This window comes from Labeo rohita, chromosome 3, assembly GCF_022985175.1.
Source record: "Labeo rohita strain BAU-BD-2019 chromosome 3, IGBB_LRoh.1.0, whole genome shotgun sequence".
NCBI lineage: Eukaryota > Metazoa > Chordata > Actinopteri > Cypriniformes > Cyprinidae > Labeo > Labeo rohita.
Genome location: NC_066871.1, coordinates 28,109,168 through 28,129,196, shown reverse-complemented (window position 1 = coordinate 28,129,196; position 20,029 = coordinate 28,109,168). Strand labels below are relative to the sequence as shown.

The 20,029-nt window shown below is 33.6% G+C and overlaps 1 protein-coding gene across 7 annotated transcripts in view; it reads right to left on the bottom strand.

Annotated features, from left to right (window-relative positions):
• The window catches only part of hdac5 (histone deacetylase 5), a 103,266-nt gene that overhangs the window by 6,652 nt on the left and 76,585 nt on the right, over positions 1-20,029 (bottom strand). For 5 of the 7 annotated variants that reach the window (XM_051103536.1, XM_051103538.1, XM_051103529.1 and 2 more), the window contains 13 exons: positions 18,293-18,412; positions 16,710-16,950; positions 15,666-15,871; positions 15,302-15,586; positions 7,772-7,937; positions 7,476-7,609; positions 4,565-4,685; positions 3,983-4,032; positions 2,226-2,333; positions 2,050-2,105; positions 1,718-1,805; positions 1,409-1,528; positions 1,210-1,307 (listed from right to left, as the gene is read on the bottom strand). In XM_051103536.1, coding sequence (XP_050959493.1) covers positions 1,210-1,307; positions 1,409-1,528; positions 1,718-1,805; positions 2,050-2,105; positions 2,226-2,333; positions 3,983-4,032; positions 4,565-4,685; positions 7,476-7,609; positions 7,772-7,937; positions 15,302-15,586; positions 15,666-15,871; positions 16,710-16,950; positions 18,293-18,412 — 1,793 coding nt within the window. The remainder of the gene's footprint in view (positions 1-1,209; positions 1,308-1,408; positions 1,529-1,717; positions 1,806-2,049; positions 2,106-2,225; positions 2,334-3,982; positions 4,033-4,564; positions 4,686-7,475; positions 7,610-7,771; positions 7,938-15,301; positions 15,587-15,665; positions 15,872-16,709; positions 16,951-18,292; positions 18,413-20,029) is intronic. The other 2 variants (XM_051103522.1, XM_051103514.1) reach the window with 1 other exon arrangement.

The window sequence follows — 20,029 nt, the reverse complement described above, 5'->3', positions numbered from 1 at the left end:
ATATTAGAATGCTTTCTGATGGATCATGTGACACTGAAGACTGATTAATGATGCTCAAAATTTAGCTTTTTCACAGGAATGAATAACATTTTAAAACATAGTAAAATAGAAAACAGTTATTTTAAATAGTACAAATATTTCACAATATTACTGCTTTTGCTGTATATTGGATCAAATAAATGCAGGCCTGGTGAGCAGAACAAACTTCCTTATTTAAAAACATTAAAAATCTTACAGTTAAAAAACTTTTGACTGGTGTGTGTATATAATAGAATTTTAAATTTAATTTAAAAGGTATTTTTTAATTTAAGTTTTTGTTCTTTGTTTTTTTTTAATTGTAATTATATTATTTTATTATTTATTATTAACTGTAAAAAAAAAAGTAAATGTAAACTTTTTAGGTGATTTGTTATATAATTTATATATATATATATATATAGCCTAAACAGTTTACATTTGAAAAGTTTACTTTTACACAAGTAAATTTTTGTGTATTTTATTTACATTTTTGTGTTTTTTAAAACTGTAATTATATTATTATTTATTATTAATTGTTAAAACTAAACTATCTATCTATCTATCTATCTATCTATCTATCTATCACCTAAAAGGTTTAAAAATTTGAAAAGTTTTATAAGTAATAATAGATAATAAAACACATAAATATATAAATATATATACACACTTAAAATTATGAATATATCAAAATATGAAAATGACAAAAAAGCACAACAAAATTATGAAAACGTATAATTTAAAATGAAAAATATTAAAATGAAAAATTATTTAAACTATTAATACAATTATAATAGTATCTCAATTATACTAAAATAGCTCAATACTGTTTTTTTTTTTTAAACATTTAATACTTTTTGATGCCATGCCAAATAATACAAATAATTATATAAGATCTTTAAAATGAATATATAACATTTTATAACACATTACTATATAATTTTATTAATTAATAAATAACATTTGTCCTGGGGAAATATTGTTAAAATGTACATTAAAGACAAATGATTTAAAAAGATATTAAAAATGATTATTATAAAATAAATAATAAATAATAATTTAAAAGAAATCCTCAAAACACTTCATGGGCTCTAAAAAAAAAAAAATTAATACTGAAGCTATATTTAGTATTTTGTATAAGGTTTCTTGCATTTTCTCTATTTCTCTCTGACAGACAGGAAGTGCAGATCTCACCTGAAGGCAGTTAGATACTCCACATCACCCATAGGTGGCTCCACTCCACCTGTCCAGGCAATGTTGACGTTAAAGCCCTCTCCTGGACCTACACCCACCTAAAGAGGAACCCATGAGACAGCCAGTTAGAAATAAAAGAACATTTTGGTCATCTGATTACAGAAAGCTACTATTGTGACAGTGACCAAAATGTTGTTACCTCCTCAGGAGCTCCGCTGCCTGGGAAAAAGTTGCCATCGTCATAACGGTGCAGGGAAATGTACAGAACATTGGGGTCATTATAAAAAGCCTGCTGGGTCCCATTTCCATGGTGGATATCCTATGAAAAGGAATGGAAGACGGTTTTGAAACAGTCTGGTTTTGTTCTTTATGGTTCTGTCAAAATGTCAATGAAATAAAATGAATTCTAAAATCAGCTAAACTGAATCAGTACAAAAATATAGCTTGTTCCATGTGGACTGTAACATCACAAGCCGCTGCGTATCGCACCGAGAGCCTAAAAACTCACCCAGTCTATGATTAGGATCTTGCCCACCCCGAGTTTCTGCTGCAGGAGTTTGGCAGTGATGGCCACTGAGTTGAAGAAACAGAAACCCCTGCCAAGATACACACAGAGCAGTGGACTGTTATTCATCTGAACACACATAAATGATTTATCCATCAAGATAACAAACATCTGAACACCGAGACATAAAAGTCCACACATGAATCATTTAAAGGTGTTTTGTTGCATTATGCAGATTAAATATGCTGAAGTAAACAACCTTAAATGACATTCAAATATTTTAATGAAATATTTTACACAGACTCTTAAAAAGGAAGGCAGTTCAGACTACTTACATGGCAGTTGATTCCTCAGCATGATGACCAGGAGGACGGACCACCGCAAACCCGTTCTATCCATCAAACAAAAATAGAAGAGAAGAGAGATGAGGTGTGATATAATATAAGCACAGAATATTTATGCCAGACCATCAAATAAACACGAGGCTGTGGTAGGAGAAATAAATATGAACCTTCAGCTCTCCAGCAGCAACTTTAAATGCCAGTTCAATGACGCAGCCCACCGCCATCCGGACGGCACCTGACGAGTGCATCTCGTTCCACACTGTATCACTGTCCACCTAAAGAGCATGAAATCATCTTAAATACTGACACAAATGGATTAACTCAGAACTGATCCTTTTTACTTTCTTAATAAATGTCTATGCTTGTTATTGCAGGACAATTCATTAGCGCAAAACCATGGGTAGTAATAAAAATAATAATAATAATAAAAATAATTTGATAAAATTAATGTTGTTAGAGTAATAATAATAATAATGTTTTATTTTAATATTATACTTTATTAATAAAAACGATTCATTATTCAGATGTTTTATTTTACTATAGTCGACATATCTGTATATTTATTGTATCTATAATGTATATATTACAATCTAATCTAACAATAATAATGATAATTTATTTAAAAAAGATGAAACATTTAATAATAATGCTAATAACAGTATATTTCTAAAATGTTATAAAATAAAATAATAATAATATAATATAATAAGTATAATATAATATAATAATAAAAAGTATAATATAATAAGGTGTTTTTTTTTAGATTATACAGTATTAATAATAATGATTAACATTATATGTTTTATTTTATTATGGTCTATATATCTGTATATTTGTTATATCTACAATGTCTATATTAAAATCTAATCTAATAATAATAATTATGCTAATTTATTTAAAATAAGATGAAACATTTAATAATAATAATAATAATAATAATAATAATACATTTATTAAATGAATGTTATAAAATATAACAACAACATCAATTATTATTACTATTTAAAGGGTTTGTTTTATTTTGATATTATACTTTATTAATGATAATGAATATCATTATTTAGATGTTTTATTTTATTATAGTCGATATATCTACATATTTATTATTTCTATAATGTATATTACATTCGGATCTAACCATAATAATGCTAATTTGTTTAAAATAAGATGAAACATTTATTATTATAAGATTATTAGAATTATATTTTAAAAATATAAGAAAATATTTTAATAAATTAAAATAAGATAACATCTAAATACTAATACTAGTGGTATATGTTTAAAATTAATGTTATAATAATAATAATAATAATGATAATAATAATAACAAGGGTTTTGTTTTATTTTAATATTACAATTTATTATAAATTATTTATAAATAAATGGTTATCATTATTTAGATGTTTTATTTGTTATAGTCAATATATATGTTTTTATTTATTTTTATCTATAATGTATATATATATATATATATTAGAATGTGATCTATCAATAATAATGCTCATTTATTTAAAATAAGATTAAATTAATTAGTTATTATGATTATTTACATGTTTTAATTTATTTTAATATTGTAATTTTATTATAATCTAATGTATTATTAATAATAATAATAATAATAATAATAAATTATTAGCATAACTGCTAAATATTAGGCTAAATGTTTATAAAATAACACTACTACTACTACTACTCGTACTAATAATATCCAAGTACCAAATCGTAAGGTAAGTAAGGTTGCAATTTTGAGAGAATATAATATAATCAATAATACCATGGCTTATGTTTCACAATCCAAACAAATTCTCACAGACATTCTCACTTTCGAAATACCACTTATTATGTACAGTTACATTCACTGTGAATGCCTTTCATTTTTTTTAAAGAAGTGTGATGACTGAACAGATGAATGCACAAAACGTACCCCAATGCCTCCACATGGCAGGACAGCATACATTTTCTGACTTATTGGACCTAGAAAATAGAAAGACAGGAAATCAGAAGCGGATCTGAAGCGGTGTTATGTTTAGGCCCACATCTGTTGTTCACACATTATCTATTCAGTTAATGACATAATTGGCTATGCTAATTCAGTCTGGAGGATGCTCATTGGATGAGGCTGACGCAGCCATCATCTGTCTCGCTGCTCTACAAAGAGCACTCAAGGTCAAAACAGTCTGCACTTCTTCAAAGCGTGTCTCATATAAAAGTGGAGGTGGTGGAGTGATGGCAACTCTGTCCGCAGCTGAACCATCTCACCCTCATACACACATACACACACACTCTCTTCGCTGGTGACTCAGAAGCGGGGGTGGGCAAATGTCTAGGACCTAAAAAAAGCCTAGGCGTCTGTCAAAGGAGGTTTGCTTAAGCAAGCCATCAGATTGGAAGCAAGCAGGGGAAGCTTTTTGTGGATGCTGTACTAGGAGGAGAATCCTGTTCTGGTGTCCTAAAATCAAAACAGCAGCGACTACTTACATCACAACAAAGAGCTTCGAAAACACACCTAAAAGTTTCTTGCTGTCCAGCTTCTGTCGGTTCAATGGACTGGTGCCGTAGAGCAGCGTGTGGTACTCAGAATGAACAGTTTGGATCTCATCTAGCGTGGCCTTTCTTCCCCTGATCCTCTGCACACAAACAAACACAAAAGCACATTCAGGTAACGTTTATGATTTACCAAAACACTACAACAAATCCCACTATTTTGAAAGGATAATATTTGTGATTAAAGATTTTTAAACTTTTTCCTTGTCAAACCTCCTGAATGAGTCCAGAATCTCGCGATCAAAAACAGTCGAGGAAGGCGCAGAAACGAGCAATCTCATAAGCAGATGCATCAACGCCACTAGATGGCAAGCCTGCAACCATTAGCTAAAAAACCGTAACGTGGGAAAGGAGACCAGAGGCCTTTATTTTTTATTGTCAATGAAGGAGAGGCTTCGCTACACTGAATAAACAACTTTTTAGAAAAAACAGCTTATTTAATGAATCGACAGCCTATCTGCTAATCTTCAACATGTTTTACACTACAAAATACTTTCGGATTGAACTATTTTTACAGATTACCACGAAAAAAATGCAGTTTTATAAGAAAAGTCACTGACTTTTTGCGACGGGTGGGATTCAGCTTACGGCACTTCTCATTCATTCCTATGGTATTCGTAAATGGTGATTGAGTGTCGCACAACTCTGAATGAAATTCAACGATGTCAGTGCTGTAATGTGATTGGTTATTAAGGGACACGTGATCCAAGTTGACCGTTATGCTTTCTGCAATATTAAGTAATAAACATCCACTCATCTCCCTATAGTAAGAAAATCTCTGGATGCATCTGAAAAATAACGCAATCATCAACAATAAACAGTATATAAATGAAAACTGCTTAATGTTTTTGGACCTCATTTATGAAACACGAGTTGGGACAAATACAGACCAACGATCCTACAAAAACTGCTTACAACAATGGAGAAGTCAATATTCTTTCTTAAAATTCAATACAATTCTTAAAAACGAGATACTAGTAATACGTGCCACCGCCGGAAAAACGCTGTGCCACCAAAGTGTTCTTAAGCGCCACCAGCTGGTCGTTTTAAGAAGAGCACCTGACATTTTTTCAGCTGGCTGAAAAGTCTTTGGTGGACACACATTAATGAATATTTCTTGTTAGGCATATGGCCTATTAGTCTTTTTTGCATTTATGCAATATACTGGAACCAAACCTGATAAGCAGACCGGAATATTCCACTGCATTCCTGGACACGCAATTTGCATTGCTGTAGTTCATTATGCTAATTGTGTATGAGCATGCACATACGCATTTAACTATCAAATCACAGGTTTACGAATTACGCGTTTGTGAATTCAGAGGACAGTTTTCGGTAAGGTCTGTTTTACGCACCAATTACACAGAATTTACTCATATATTTACACAAGTTTCATGCACGAGGCCCAATGAGTGAACTGTCAATCCAGTAAGTGGTACTGTGCAAGCTTTGGGGTTGCTGACTGAAGCGATCCACCACATCTTTGCTTTGATCTTTGTACTGAATATGATCCAGATGTAGTACTTGATTTAAAAAAAAGTGCTTTTTGTGCTTTTTTTTTTTTTTTTTTAACAAAACTTTCCTACATTCAAGTGTTGATAAAAAAATGAATGTTTAAAGCTAGAATAACACAGATTAATTGTTTAAAAGTAGAGGCTCTGTTCTTTATTTTGGCGTATTGCATGTTCAGATATTCACACGACAAACCATTTGATGAAATTTTATTGAAAACAATCAAAAATGCTGTCGGTGGCCGACAACCTTTTTCCAAAATGCTGGCGGGGAAAGAGTTAAACAGCATTTTGATTTAGACTGAGTCACTGTAAATTATTCTGACCATTTTCTTTAAAATATTATGATATTTTCATGTTTTCTTTGATTGATGGAGCTCTAAATTATGAAGCTGTGCAATTTTATCACTAACTGATCGGTTAAATTATGTTATAAAACATGCTGCTCGAAGATATTTAACAAATTACCTTTTAAACGATTGGGGTCGAAACGATTTATAAAAATGTTTTTAAAGAAGTCCCTTATGCTTGAAAAAGGCTGCATTTATTTGATCAAATATACTGTGTAAACAGTAATATTGTGAAATATTATTACAGCTTTAAATAAATGTTTTCTATTTTAATATTTTATGAAATGTAATTCATTCCTGTGTTCAAAGCTGAATTTTTAGTAGACTTTCCTCCACACTTCATAATATGATCCTTCAGAAATCATTTTAATAAGCAGATATGATGCTCAAGAAACATTTATTTTCATTATCAATGTTGAAAAATGTTGAAAATTATGCTTATGCTTCTCCTATGTCATTAGCTGGAACACCACTCTCTTGTGAACATGCATTTGACAGTTAGCGGAAGCTAGAGATCATAAAAAATTATATTTTTCTTACAAAAACACACTGATTCACTTCAGAAGGCCCTTATAACCCCCCCGGAGCCATGTACAACACTTTTTATGATGGATGCACTTTATTGGGCTTCAAAATCGTAGCACCCATTCACTGGCATTATAAAGCTTGAAAGAGCCAAGATATTTTTAAATATAACTCTGACTGTCTTCATCTGAAAGAAGAAAGTCATATACATCTAGCAAGGCTTGAAGATGAGTAATTCATGGGGTAATTTTCATTTTTGGGTGAACTATCACTTTAATATTTTTGTGGAAACCATTTTTTCAGGATTTGCCAATGAATAGAAAGTTTAAATGACAGAATTATTTACAAATATTGATCAATTTAATGCATCCATGCTGAATAAAACTATTCTTTAAAAAAAATGGTGTGTATTTAAAGAGCTGAGCTTTAACACAAAGCTTCCTGTTTATTGTTTGTGGCTGACCTTTCCAGCAGGTGGCGCACTCACCTCACAGCGACCAAGCAGCCCTGTTTCCTGTAGCCTGGACCAAACACTCTGAATGCGACCGGCGTGTTCGGGATGGATGTTTGTATTCCCACATATGCACTGGTGCTTTAGCATAAAAGTGTCGTACACCAGCCCTGCAGAGAGAGTGAGGAGATTCTTAAAAATAAAAGTCTAGCACATCTATTAATCGCAGCCACTATCAGTCCCATTCGGAGTAAAACTACTATGAAAGATCAATTCAGTTGAATCAACTTTCCACTCTGTCCTGTGCAACTGATTGACAGTGGCGCAGCTACCTGTTGTGAAGAGATGCTTAATGGGAACCTCGTTCAGGGGCGCTCCTTTAAGACTAGAAGTGACGGGGGACGATTGTGCCCTTCCCAGGGGTCTGTGGGGCATTCCCGTGATGGACAGCGAGGCCTGGAAAACATTCAGTTGCTGCACATGCTGCTGGTCCAAATACTGCGGAAAGAGCATACAAACATCAGACTTTTAGTGCAGGTCAACAGCTCAGTTCAACTCCTTTTGATTCAGTTCATTTAAACTCAGTTTAGTTCAGCACACTTTGAATAGATTCTGTTCAGTACAGTTAAATTCAGTTTAGCAGTTTAAATCAGTTCATTTTAACTTAGTTCAGCTCTGTGCAGATTCATTCAAATTTCAATTTCTATTCAGATCAGTTTCATTTAGAAGAGTTTTTTGTTTCAATTTAATTCATTTAAACAACTATTTTAGTTGAGCTTAAATCTGAAAACTGAATTTTAATAAAAACCATCATGTTATATAAATAATAAAAAATAGAAAACCATGATGGTATCGGACAATAATGGTGGTACTAACCTTGGTACTATAGTATTTAAACAGTATTTTGAATGGAATTTAATTCAGATAAAAGACTGGGCTTCATTTACTTCGCAATTAACAAGATTTAGTGTAATTCAGTTCAATAACCCTTTGTTTTGGAGTTAAATCAATGGAGTTAAAAGTGTTTGAAAAGGGCTCCAGCCAAGACAATTTTCAAAAAATGAAACAATAATACAAAAATAATGAAATGACACAGATGAAATAAACAGATAAAATTAAAATAGAATTACATTTTCTTCGATTTTTATCCAAGATTAAAAACGTAAACTTGAACCTAAAAACCTAACCTAACCATGAAATAAGTTTAAGCTGAAGTAATAAAATTAAAACGAAAAAAAAAATAAAATAGAAATATTTAAAAAAAAATGACCAAACATGATTATGTGATGTGATAAATCAACATCTAATTTAAATAGAATATTAAAAAAATAAATAAATCAATAAAATTGCCAAAAATGCTAAAATTAAAATGAAAACCTAAGTTGAAGTAATAAAATTACTGAAACTAAAAAAAAAAAAAAATAGAAATATAAAAAATAAATAAATGAAATTGTCAAACGTGCCAAACATGAAATAAGTTTAAGTAATAAAACGAATAAAACTAAAAAAAAGTTAAATAGAAATTGAAAAAATAATAATAATAAAATTGCCAAAAGTGCTAAAATTAAAATCTAAGCATGAAATAAGTTTAAATTGAAGTAATAAAATGAATAAAACAAAAAAATTTAAGTTAAATTAAAAGATAAAAAATTAATAAATAAATACAACTGCCAAAAGTGCTAAAATTAAATACAAAAGTACTAAAAAAAAAAAAAAATTCAAGTTAAACAAAATTACAACAACAATATCTATCTATCTATCTATCTATCTATCTATCTATATATAATTAATATATAATAAATATATATAAAGTTAAATAGAAATATTTTAAAAATAAATAAAATTGCTAAAAGAAATGTTTTCAAAAAAAAAATGTATAAAGTTAATTAGAAATATTAAAAATAAATAAGTAAAATAGCCAAAAGTGCTAAAATGAAAATAAAAAAACTAAACATGAAATAAGTTTAAGCTGACGTAATAAAATTACTAAAACAAAAAATATATAAATTAAAGTTAAACAGAAATATTAACATAAATATATAAATAAATAAATAACACTTCCAAAAAAGTGCAATAAGATTACTAAAATAAAAAAAAAGAAATATAAAAATAAGATAAATAAAAATGAAAACCTAAACATGAAAATAAAAATAAACACTATGATCATATACAAACAACTCCAAATTAACATAATGTGTGTAAAGATTAAGTTAAAGTCACCACAGACTAAATCTCAGTCCAAGCACAGTCTCACTAAAGAAATCCAGTGAACGTTTGCCAAAAATCTTCTCAAAAAGTCTCTTGCAGTAAACAGGCTCAGAGTCTGCTCTATATCAGATGAGCGGAGCGAACGTGTGCATGCGTGAGCAGCGAGACAGACGCTGATGCAGTACAACGTGCGATGGAAGCACATGCGAGATGATGGGATTCATACGAGTTGTTTTTTTTGGTTTTATTTCCTGCACAAGACCTTGAGGTTTAAGGTATGCTGACAAATATTCATAATTCCCTTCTTCATGCCAACTCCCTCTTTATTGACGAAAGCTAAAGCCATGCAGCATCTGTCTCACTCACCATGGCAGGTGACGGGGGCTCAATTTGTATTCAAGACACTCAGGCAGACAAGCAGAGGCATTCACACACACACACAAGGACGTAGGTGGGGGTGTTTTAATGAGAAGGAAAGGCCAGCTAGGGTCTGTGACTGACCAAAGTGACAAGGAGTGTTTCGTATATCGCTCCCTGAATGGTGACTGCATGTCACCGCAGAACAGACACACACACAAACACACACTGCGGCGTGTCACGTCACCCCGGTGGGCTGTGATTGGGTGTGAAGTGCAGGGCAGCGAAGGCGGGCGGGGTCCGGAGGAGGAGATGAATCACCAAGGAGAGATGAGTCAGAGACGGTCCATTCACGGGGGAGTATATGTGTAGATCTGTGTGTGTGTGTGTGTGTGTGTAGATCTGCGTGTGTGTGAGTCTGCCGCTGCGCGAGGAGGATGCAGTCTGAATTCTAATGCCGTGCTCTTTTGAAATTTTTTTCTCAATGATTGCAGGCAGAGCGAGTGCGAGGAGGAGGAGGGTGTTGCTCTTTTCTCAATAACTCTCTCTCTCTCTCATTCACTCTCACTCATTCATTTGTTTTTCCTTCCTCCCTCCCTCACAACAGCAGAGTGTGTTTGTGGGGTCTGTGTTAAGATCAAAATGAGCTCTTTTGGAGGATCAAATCTGCCTGGATGTCATGCAAATGAATGGGCTGGAATACGTAACGGCATGAATCACTGCAGCGGCGCTTTCGGTATATATATAACAAAGTGACAAATAAGAATCGAGAGATTGTAATAATGCACATTTCTCAATGGAATAATTATGTGTCACAAAATTACAAATACATGAGGCACAAAACGCCTTATGAAAAGTATGATGCAGGATGAAAATTAGTATGGTAACACTTTACAATAAGGTGTCATTTGTTAACATTAGTTAATGTATTTCCTAACATTAATGAACAATACATTACACTATTTATTAATCTTTGTTAATGTTAGTTAATAAAAATGCATTCGATAATTGTTTGTTCATGTTAGTTCACAATGCATTAACTAATGTTAACCAACACAACTTGTGATTTTAATTATGCATTAGTGAATGCTGAAATTAACATTAAGATTAATAAATGCTGTAGAATTATTGTTCATTCTTAGCTTGTGTTAACTAATATACTTAATTAATGACCTTTATTGAAAAACACTAAGACATCAGTTTAATAAAAATTTAGTAAAAAAAAAAAAAAAAAACATGGTAATACCATGGTACTTTTTGTAACATGCAGTTATCATCATTAACTAAAACATTGCTGATTTAAATAAACCTGAAATAAACATAAATATTAGATGAAAAACTGTAAATAGAAGAAAATAAAAACGTAACTAAAACTGAGATGAAATAAACTTAAAAAATAAATATTTTTATTAATAAAATTAAAATGTATAAAAAATAAATTCAACCTAAATAGTACTATTAAAAAAATAAATCAATAAAAATGACAAAATCACATAACATTACTAAGTTAAACAAAACCTAAAATGAAGACTGAAAATATAAATATAAATGTAATATAAAAACAAATTCATAATATTAATAAAATTCATATTAGTATATAAATTATATTAAAAATATATAAATAAAACAGCCAAAAGTGCTAAAATTAAAATAAAACCTAAACATGAAATAAGTTTAAATTGATGTAATAAAATTACTAAAACAAAAAATATATAAATTAAAGTTAAATAATAATATTAACATAAATGAATAAATAAACAAATAAAACTTCCAAAAAAGCGCAAAAATTAAAATGGAAACCTGAACATGAAATAAGTTTAAGATGAAGCAACAATTACTAAAATAAAATGAAATGTATAAAAAATAAATTCAACCTAAATAGTACTATTAAAAAAATAAATCAATAAAAATGACAAAATCACATAACATTACTAAGTTAAACAAAACCTAAAATGAAGACTGAAAATATAAATATAAATGTAATATAAAAACAAATTCATAATATTAATAAAATTCATATTAGTATATAAATTATATTAAAAATATATAAATAAAACAGCCAAAAGTGCTAAAATTAAAATAAAACCTAAACATGAAATAAGTTTAAATTGATGTAATAAAATTTCTAAAACAAAAAATATATAAATTAAAGTTAAATAATAATATTAACATAAATGAATAAATAAACAAATAAAACTTCCAAAAAAGCGCAAAAATTAAAATGGAAACCTGAACATGAAATAAGTTTAAGATGAAGCAACAATTACTAAAATAAAATGAAATGTATAAAAAATAAATTCAACCTAAATAGTACTATTAAAAAATAAATCAATAAAAATTACAAAATCACATAACATTACTAATAGTTAAACAAAACCTAAAATGAAGACTGAAAATATAAATATAAATGTAATATAAGAATAAAAACAAATATTAAAAAAAATTATATACATATAGTAAAAATATAACATTACCATATTAAGCTGATACCATGTTATTAAACAGTACTTTGAAGAACACCATGATATTACTCTGAGGGTATATACACATATATAACCACTGTATCAAATCCAAAATCCATGGTAATATATTTTTAGTTAACTACATTAGTTAACATGAACTTAGATTGAACAATACTATTACAGCATTTATTAATGCTGTTAATTTCATTACTAATAATATTACAATCATAAGTTGTGTTTGTTAACATTAGTCAATGCACTGTGAATTAACAAAATGAACAACTGTGTTTTTATTAACGAACATTAACAAAGATTAATAAATAGTGTAATAAATGAATTGTTTGTTCATGTTAATGTTAGCACATTAACAAATGTTAACAAATGACACCTTATTGTGAAGTGTAACCAAAAACTGTAAGTAGATGAAATAAACTTCATCTAGTTTATTTAAATATTTAACTAAAACTTAAAATGAAGACTGAAAATATAAAAATAAATGTGAAATATGAATAAAGACAAAAACCATAACAGTATATAAATCATATTAAAATATAAGCAATATATTAAAAATATAACATTATCATGTTAAGCTAATACTATGGTATTTAAACAGTACTTTGAAGAACACCATGGTATTACTATGAGGGTATTGTTTAAACAAACAAACAGACAGTGTAAACATGGTAACACCACAGAACTTTTGATAAGACTAACCTACTCAGTAATGTTTTAAAAAGATCAACCTCTTTAAAATGTGTTATAGTACAGTGCTTGTTTCAGATGATAAAACCATGGTACATGGTGCAACTCTCTGACAAATACTGATTTTACACTTTCTGAACAAAATGTGAGTGGTGCTTGCCACTATTGGCTCCATGAAGCTAAAAAGCAGGGCTGGAAATTAACAAGGGCTTGTGGCAAAAATGTATTGCTTGTGGCAATATATTACGGCTACCGCAATTAAAATGAAACGTGAAAATGATTAAAAAGTGTACATTTGCGGAATTACATTCACATCGCTCACTGCATCTGATTGTTTTAACACGCTATTTTGTGCAGCGTTGAGCCTTATAACCAATTAAACGTTTCTGTTGAACTTAGGAATGCATTGGCCTATCAGAGGCGCTTAGATTAGTCTGCGGTGAAAACAAACCAATCAGAAGCACTGAAAATGTCGGAGTTGTTTTGAATGCGCATTCCCTCATCATATACAACACATACGCAGATACGTAAATAGAGTTTTTGCCTAATTGTGCATTAGACTAGACTAACGTCATGGACCTACATGTTTGTCTGTGAAGCCAGAATGTGACATGCCCAAAACGCAGACATAAAACAAAAACGTTTTTATATTATTTTCTATACTGATATTAATATCAATGCAGCCCTATGAGATTCTGCTTTTTCCATGTATAATTTAGATAGGCTACAATTTTAAACAGTTTAAAATTTGAAAGTAACTGGGTAAATTTAAGTAATTGGCATTAAAGACAACATAGTATTGCCCCTTAATGGAAAAGTTTATTTCTGACCCTGCTAAGAAGTATTTTCAAAACTTTTGCTATGTGGTTCCTTGCTGGCTCAAGTCACAAAAGCTCACCTCTGCTTCATATATGCTAGAGTTTGACATTAAAGTTTAATAATTTGGGATAAGAGTTTGTTCAAATCCCGAACTATGAGCAATAGTACTACCTCAAAGAGAAACGCCTAAGCAAGCAGCGCTAACTAGACAAACCTTAGCTCTCGGAGGAACCCCCGCCATCATTCCCAAGTCAATTACATTGTGCCTTCCTATCTAGCAATTATTTATCTGTCTCTCTTCCCCTTTTCTCGCCCGCTTCCCTCCTCCTGCCTCCAGTAGTGAGTCACTGGTGGGAGGAAGAGAAGAGAGCAATCTTCCTCTTTAATCCCTCCTTTTCAGGGGGCGAAAAAGCTGCAAATGCTCTGGTTGAGAGGGATACCCTCGATCTCCAGTCACCGAGCCCCCGCATGTGCGTCCCAACACTCATCGGGAACTTGCCCACGCACTTAAGCTCTCGAAAAAAAGTGCGGTGACAGAGCCATCGGAAAGACGTTTAGACGGATCTTAAAAGTCAAACCACAAAGCAAAATCCACACAGCTGCTTCTACCTCAATAAATACAAACTAATGCATTTAAGATAAAAAAAAAAACATCTTGTTTCATAACAAATGACGTTAAGCTATGTTACGTGCATAGGTATTGCATGGTGACTCATGCAGTCACTACGCTGCTTTTTCATGACTGAAATCCTCTAAAGCCGAACATTTTTTCTGAATAGGGTTGATAGCTGTGCATGTTATGCAAATAAGAAAGGAGATGGGGAAAAGATGATAAAGGAGAAAGGGATAAATATAGAAAGCTGTCTTAACAAGTTGTTATTAAAATGGTAAACAAAGGTAACTGCAATTTTTGAACGTTAACAATCCTTAGAAGGTAAAGAAAGTAGCAAGTGGACAGGGTTGCCAGGTTTTCACAACAAAACCCGCCCAACTACCCTTCAAAACTAGCCCAATCTCATTTTGAGGGGGGTCCCCCATTTAAAACTGTGTTTTTGTCAGGGTTCCCCTGTTAAATTCACATTCCAGGGGCTAAATATGACGTTATTGGGGTCGCTTAAACCCGCTGCAACAGTGTTAAAGTAGCCCAATTCCACATGGACTTGGCAACAATGCGAATGGACTAGCAGTTTGTTAGACAAACGTCAGATGGAGGCAAGTTCAGGAAACCTTGTTGAAAATGTATTTTTTGCAATTCTGTTTGACACTACTGGCACAGAAATGACCAAAAAAATGCAACAAGATGCAATATCTCACCTGGCCATAGGGGGCGCCCTCTTCATCACATTCCCTCAGTTCAATGGCTTCATCTTCATCATCTTCCTCCTCCAGGTCACTTTCCGTGCTTTCTCCCTTCAACGGAACCAGGCGTTCAGAAGGGGGTGTGGTCTCACCAGAGCTCTCTTTCTGTAGCCCCTCCCTGACATGATCAAGCTCCTCCCCTCGCTCGTCCTGCATCTCTGCCGTTTCCGTAAGCTCCTCCTCCGTCTCCTCAGGGTGCGTGGGAGGCTGCCTGGGAAGCTCCGTCCCTTTGGAAAGGATCTGAAAGAAGCTGGAGCTGGTTAGCGATTTTTTTTTTTAGTTCAAACAGCATCAAGTACCTCATTGTAGCAGCCCGTACCTTATTTAGCTGGTAGTGTTTCTGTTTCTCCAGGAAGTGCTGGTGCTGCTGTTGCATTACGAGGTGCTGCAGGGCCTGTGGCGTTTGCGGCAGCGGTGCTGATTGTGTACGGCTTAGCGGCCGGTGCCGAGGCAACTTATTTACTGTACGCATGTTGTTGGACACCCGCTCGCCCGTTACCAGTGGAGACTGCCCGTACATGGGAACTGTGGGATAAACATCATGCTGTTACACCTACACAACAAACTGATAACGTTCACAGTTTTTAATAAACTGTCTCTTTCCATTGTCAGTTTCTCTTTCAGGTCAACTAACGATGAACAATGTTCTTACTACCTTTCTGGGCCTTGACCGTTTCAGTTGTGTTGCTGTCTATGCAAGGTCAGAAAACTTTCAGATTTTATCAAAAATTTCTTAATTTGTGTTCTGAAGATGAGGAAATGGACGGTCTATGTGGGAACACAGTACATCCAGACTCTGTGTTTACTTGCCTTACACACATGAAAAATATACCTATACAGAGTGAAATGTCTACTTTTAAATGAACCAATTCTAATAGAAAACATATTCTCAGAATATGTAATCCATATGAAACATGCATACAGATGCATCACTACTGTGGACATGACGTGTCAGTGTTGCTGACTTCATCTCTTAAGCCGAAAACAAAGAAAACAGTAGTTTATCAATAAATTGTTAAAATGTTGATGCAGTGCTGTTTGCTGTTTTTCCTTGACACATTCATAATTTTTTATATCTGCATGGTGGCAAGCCTTTTTTTGCGTGCACTTTTGCGTGCACGCTTATTAGGCTATGTAGGCAATTAAAGGTTCATTATTATGATCTATATGGTTTATTAATAAAATGAACGACTACTGGTTGACCAAAAAAATCTTTAGTCGGAGATAGTCCTAGTTTTGGCCAAGCATACTTGCATAAAATATGGTTCTTGCCTAAGGCACTTACACATTATACGACACATTAAGGATTTACAGCTTTTTGCAGTGCATTCAGGGTAACTGTATAGTATGAATTCATGTGTACCTGCGAGAAGTGCGCTCTGTTGACGAGCCTGCTCCAGCAGTAGGACGTGCTGGAGCAGCGAGGAATGGCTACTGTGGCTGTTAGAGGCGGAGGGGGGCTCAGGGTCATGGGGTGCCCCGGTGGGAAGGCACGTCGGCAGGGACGATGTGCTGATGAACTTCCCTGTCAGTGCCCCACCTTGACGCAAACTCTGGATTGTCTGCCGCTCTGCCTCCTGCTGGGCACTGAGTTTCTGAGGAGCCTAGAAGAGAATGAGAATTTATTCTTCAGATTTGGGAAGACTCGGGTGCTTAAAGCTGCAACCGAGGCACCAAAGCCTACAAGGCTGTTTTCACTCTTGGTTCGATTGCTTGCTCCAAACCAGTTTGATTCCATCCCATTCTAATACTCTCCTTAACGGTCTGAAATTGCAATATGCTCGGTCCATCAATGACAGCACCACTGTGAGAGTTTATTTTATACCAGGGGTGTCTAATCCAGCTCCTGGAGGGTCAAAGTCCTGTAGAGTGTAGCTCCAACCTACCCCAACACACCTGCCTGGAAATTGTCCTGCTTTGTTCAGGTGTGTTTAAAGGGACAGTTCACCCAAAATGAAAATTACCCCATGATTTACTCACTCAAGCCATCTAGGTGTATATAGCTTTCTTCTTTCAGACAAGGGCAATCCGAGTAATAGTACAAAGTGTCCTGGCTCTTGCAAGCTTTATAATGGCAGTGAATAGGTGTTGAGATTTTGAACCCCAAAAAAGTACGTCCATCATAAAAAGTAGCTCCGTGGGGTTAATAAAGGCCTTATGAAGCAAATTGACGTGTTTATGTAAATTTATGTAAAAACTTGGTTCTAGCAAGACTAGCATATTCTCACCAGACCTTTTACTATAACTACGTCATCTGTTGGAATGTCACTCTCTTGTGAATGTGCGTACAGCACTTAGCGGAAGCTAGAGATTATGATTTATTAAGTTGTAATTATGGATATTTTTCATACACAAATGCATCGATTTGTTTGTGGAGCTCTTTTATGATGGATGGATGCACTTTTTTGGGCTTCAAAAACTCAACAGCCATTCACTGCCATTATAAAACATGGAAGAAACATTTTTAATATAACTCCGATTGTATTCATCTGAATGAAGAAAGTCATATATACCTAGGATGGCTTGAGGGCGAGTAAATCATGGGGTAATTTTCATTTGTGGGTGAACTATAACTTTAATTAGGACAGGACAGCGGTCTTCCTAGAGAAGGACTGGACTCTGCTGCTTTATACTATAAGTGTGACCAGCAGTGTCCAAAGATGCAAATTATACATCATCAATAGTTGTTCACTTCTGCAATTCAGGACAAATAGCTTTCAGACCAACTGTAAACTGCAGTGTATGTCATATGAACTGTATCCAAGACCAGACTAGTGTTTCTTCTGAAAAACACTTTCACATCAATCAAACTCTTGAGTTAAGACCAAAAGCTCTAGTGTGAGAACATCCTAATGATCTAGCAAGCCCACTAGGGTTCAGCCTACACCACTTGCTAACTCTGAATCACTATCACAAAGCCACCAGACTTTAGTTGAGGACACTCACCGTGATGTGTGCGTTGGCAGGCAGTCCAAGAGAGATGTTGGGCAGAGATGGAGAGGTGTAGAGGCTAAGGGGACTCGGCGTCCCATCTCCAGTCAAAGACTGATGCAGTGAACGCAACTGCTGCCGAAAAAGAAAGGGAGAGAAAGACGTGAATCCCACAGGACAATCAACAGACCTATATTTCAGGATGTACACTTCAAACAGCACAAAGAATCTGCTTTATCTCAGGAAGGCATCCCAGACAAGGAGTTTCGGCTCGACTTGATCACTTCAAAGCATTCTTCTTTGGAAATCCTCACTAAGTTGTATTTGTGACGGGGAAAGCAGCGTGTGGGAATGGATTGTCTGTATTTGGGATTGGATGAGCGCCACTTGAAGAAGACAACCGTTTCAGTCGCCACGTTAAATAAACGAGCTAAGCGTTTAAAATTAAAACGAGTTTTGCACTGACTCATTAAGTAAAAAATATCCCAAAAGAGCTATGTGAGAAATACTGAGGTGTTTCTGAGGTGTTCTGGTAATCCCATCATCTGACCCTATACTTGGAGTGCAGCCATTTCCAAAGCCAAAGAACAAAAAACGAATGGATTTGCTTTACAAGGCAACGTTTATTCATCCCCGAAGACCCAATTTAAGTCTTTCATTATAAGTTGTTCATACAATCGACGTCATTCTCACGCTGACTCAAAGGTTACACTAAGAAAAGACGAGCAAGATAAAGACAAAGCGGACATTCCGTGGCAGAGCGCCCTACCTGCAGCAGAGATGATGTCAGCATTCTATTCTCCCTCACATTTACCCATCACTTCCTCGAGGTTGTACTGCTAGGCTAGAGAGGCTCTGGAATAGCGATCTATGACTATTTTTGGGAAGTCGTACGAGTGCTGGACAGAGCTAATGAGGTGATTCTTAAGTCATCTCCACTGGCACCTATTTGAAGGGATTTTTTTCCCTCTGGTTGATGATGCTGACGAACTTTATTCCTTTGCTCTTTGACAAACTCCAGAACATCCACTAGTAATTATGTGACATATTAATATGTATATATTAGTAAGTTTTATATACTTAAAGGGATAGTTCATCCAAAAAATGAAAACTGTGTCATTAATTACTCATTTTCATGTTGTTCTAAACTGTTAGACCTTTATTTATCTTCGGGAACACAAATTAAGAAATTTTTTATGAAATCCGAGCTTTCTGACTCTGCATGGACAGCAACGCAACTGACACGTTCAAGCCCAGAAAGGTAGTAAAGACATTGTTAAAATAGTCCATGTGACATCAGTGGTTCAACCGTAAAGTTATGAAGCGATGAGAATACTTTTTTTTTTTTACAAGAATAATGACTTTGTTCAACAATTTCTTCTCTTCTGTGTCAGTTTTCGACATGCAGTTGAAGCACTGATGTCACATGGACTATTTTAACGATGTCCTTACTACCTTTCTGGGCCTTAAAACATGTCAGTTGTGTTGCTGTCTATGCAGGGTCAGAAAGCTCTTGGATTTCATCAAATATATCTTAATTTGGAACAACATGAGGGTAATTAATGACAGAATCTTCATTTTTGGGTGAACTATCCCTTTAAGAGGTCATAGTCAAGACTTAACACATTACGTACTACTAGCAAAATACCTCATATTTAGACATTAATACAAAAAGGATGGTAGGGCCAAAATCCTACATCAACATGTACATATATGGTTAATGCAAATATCACAACATTGATGAGAATGTAC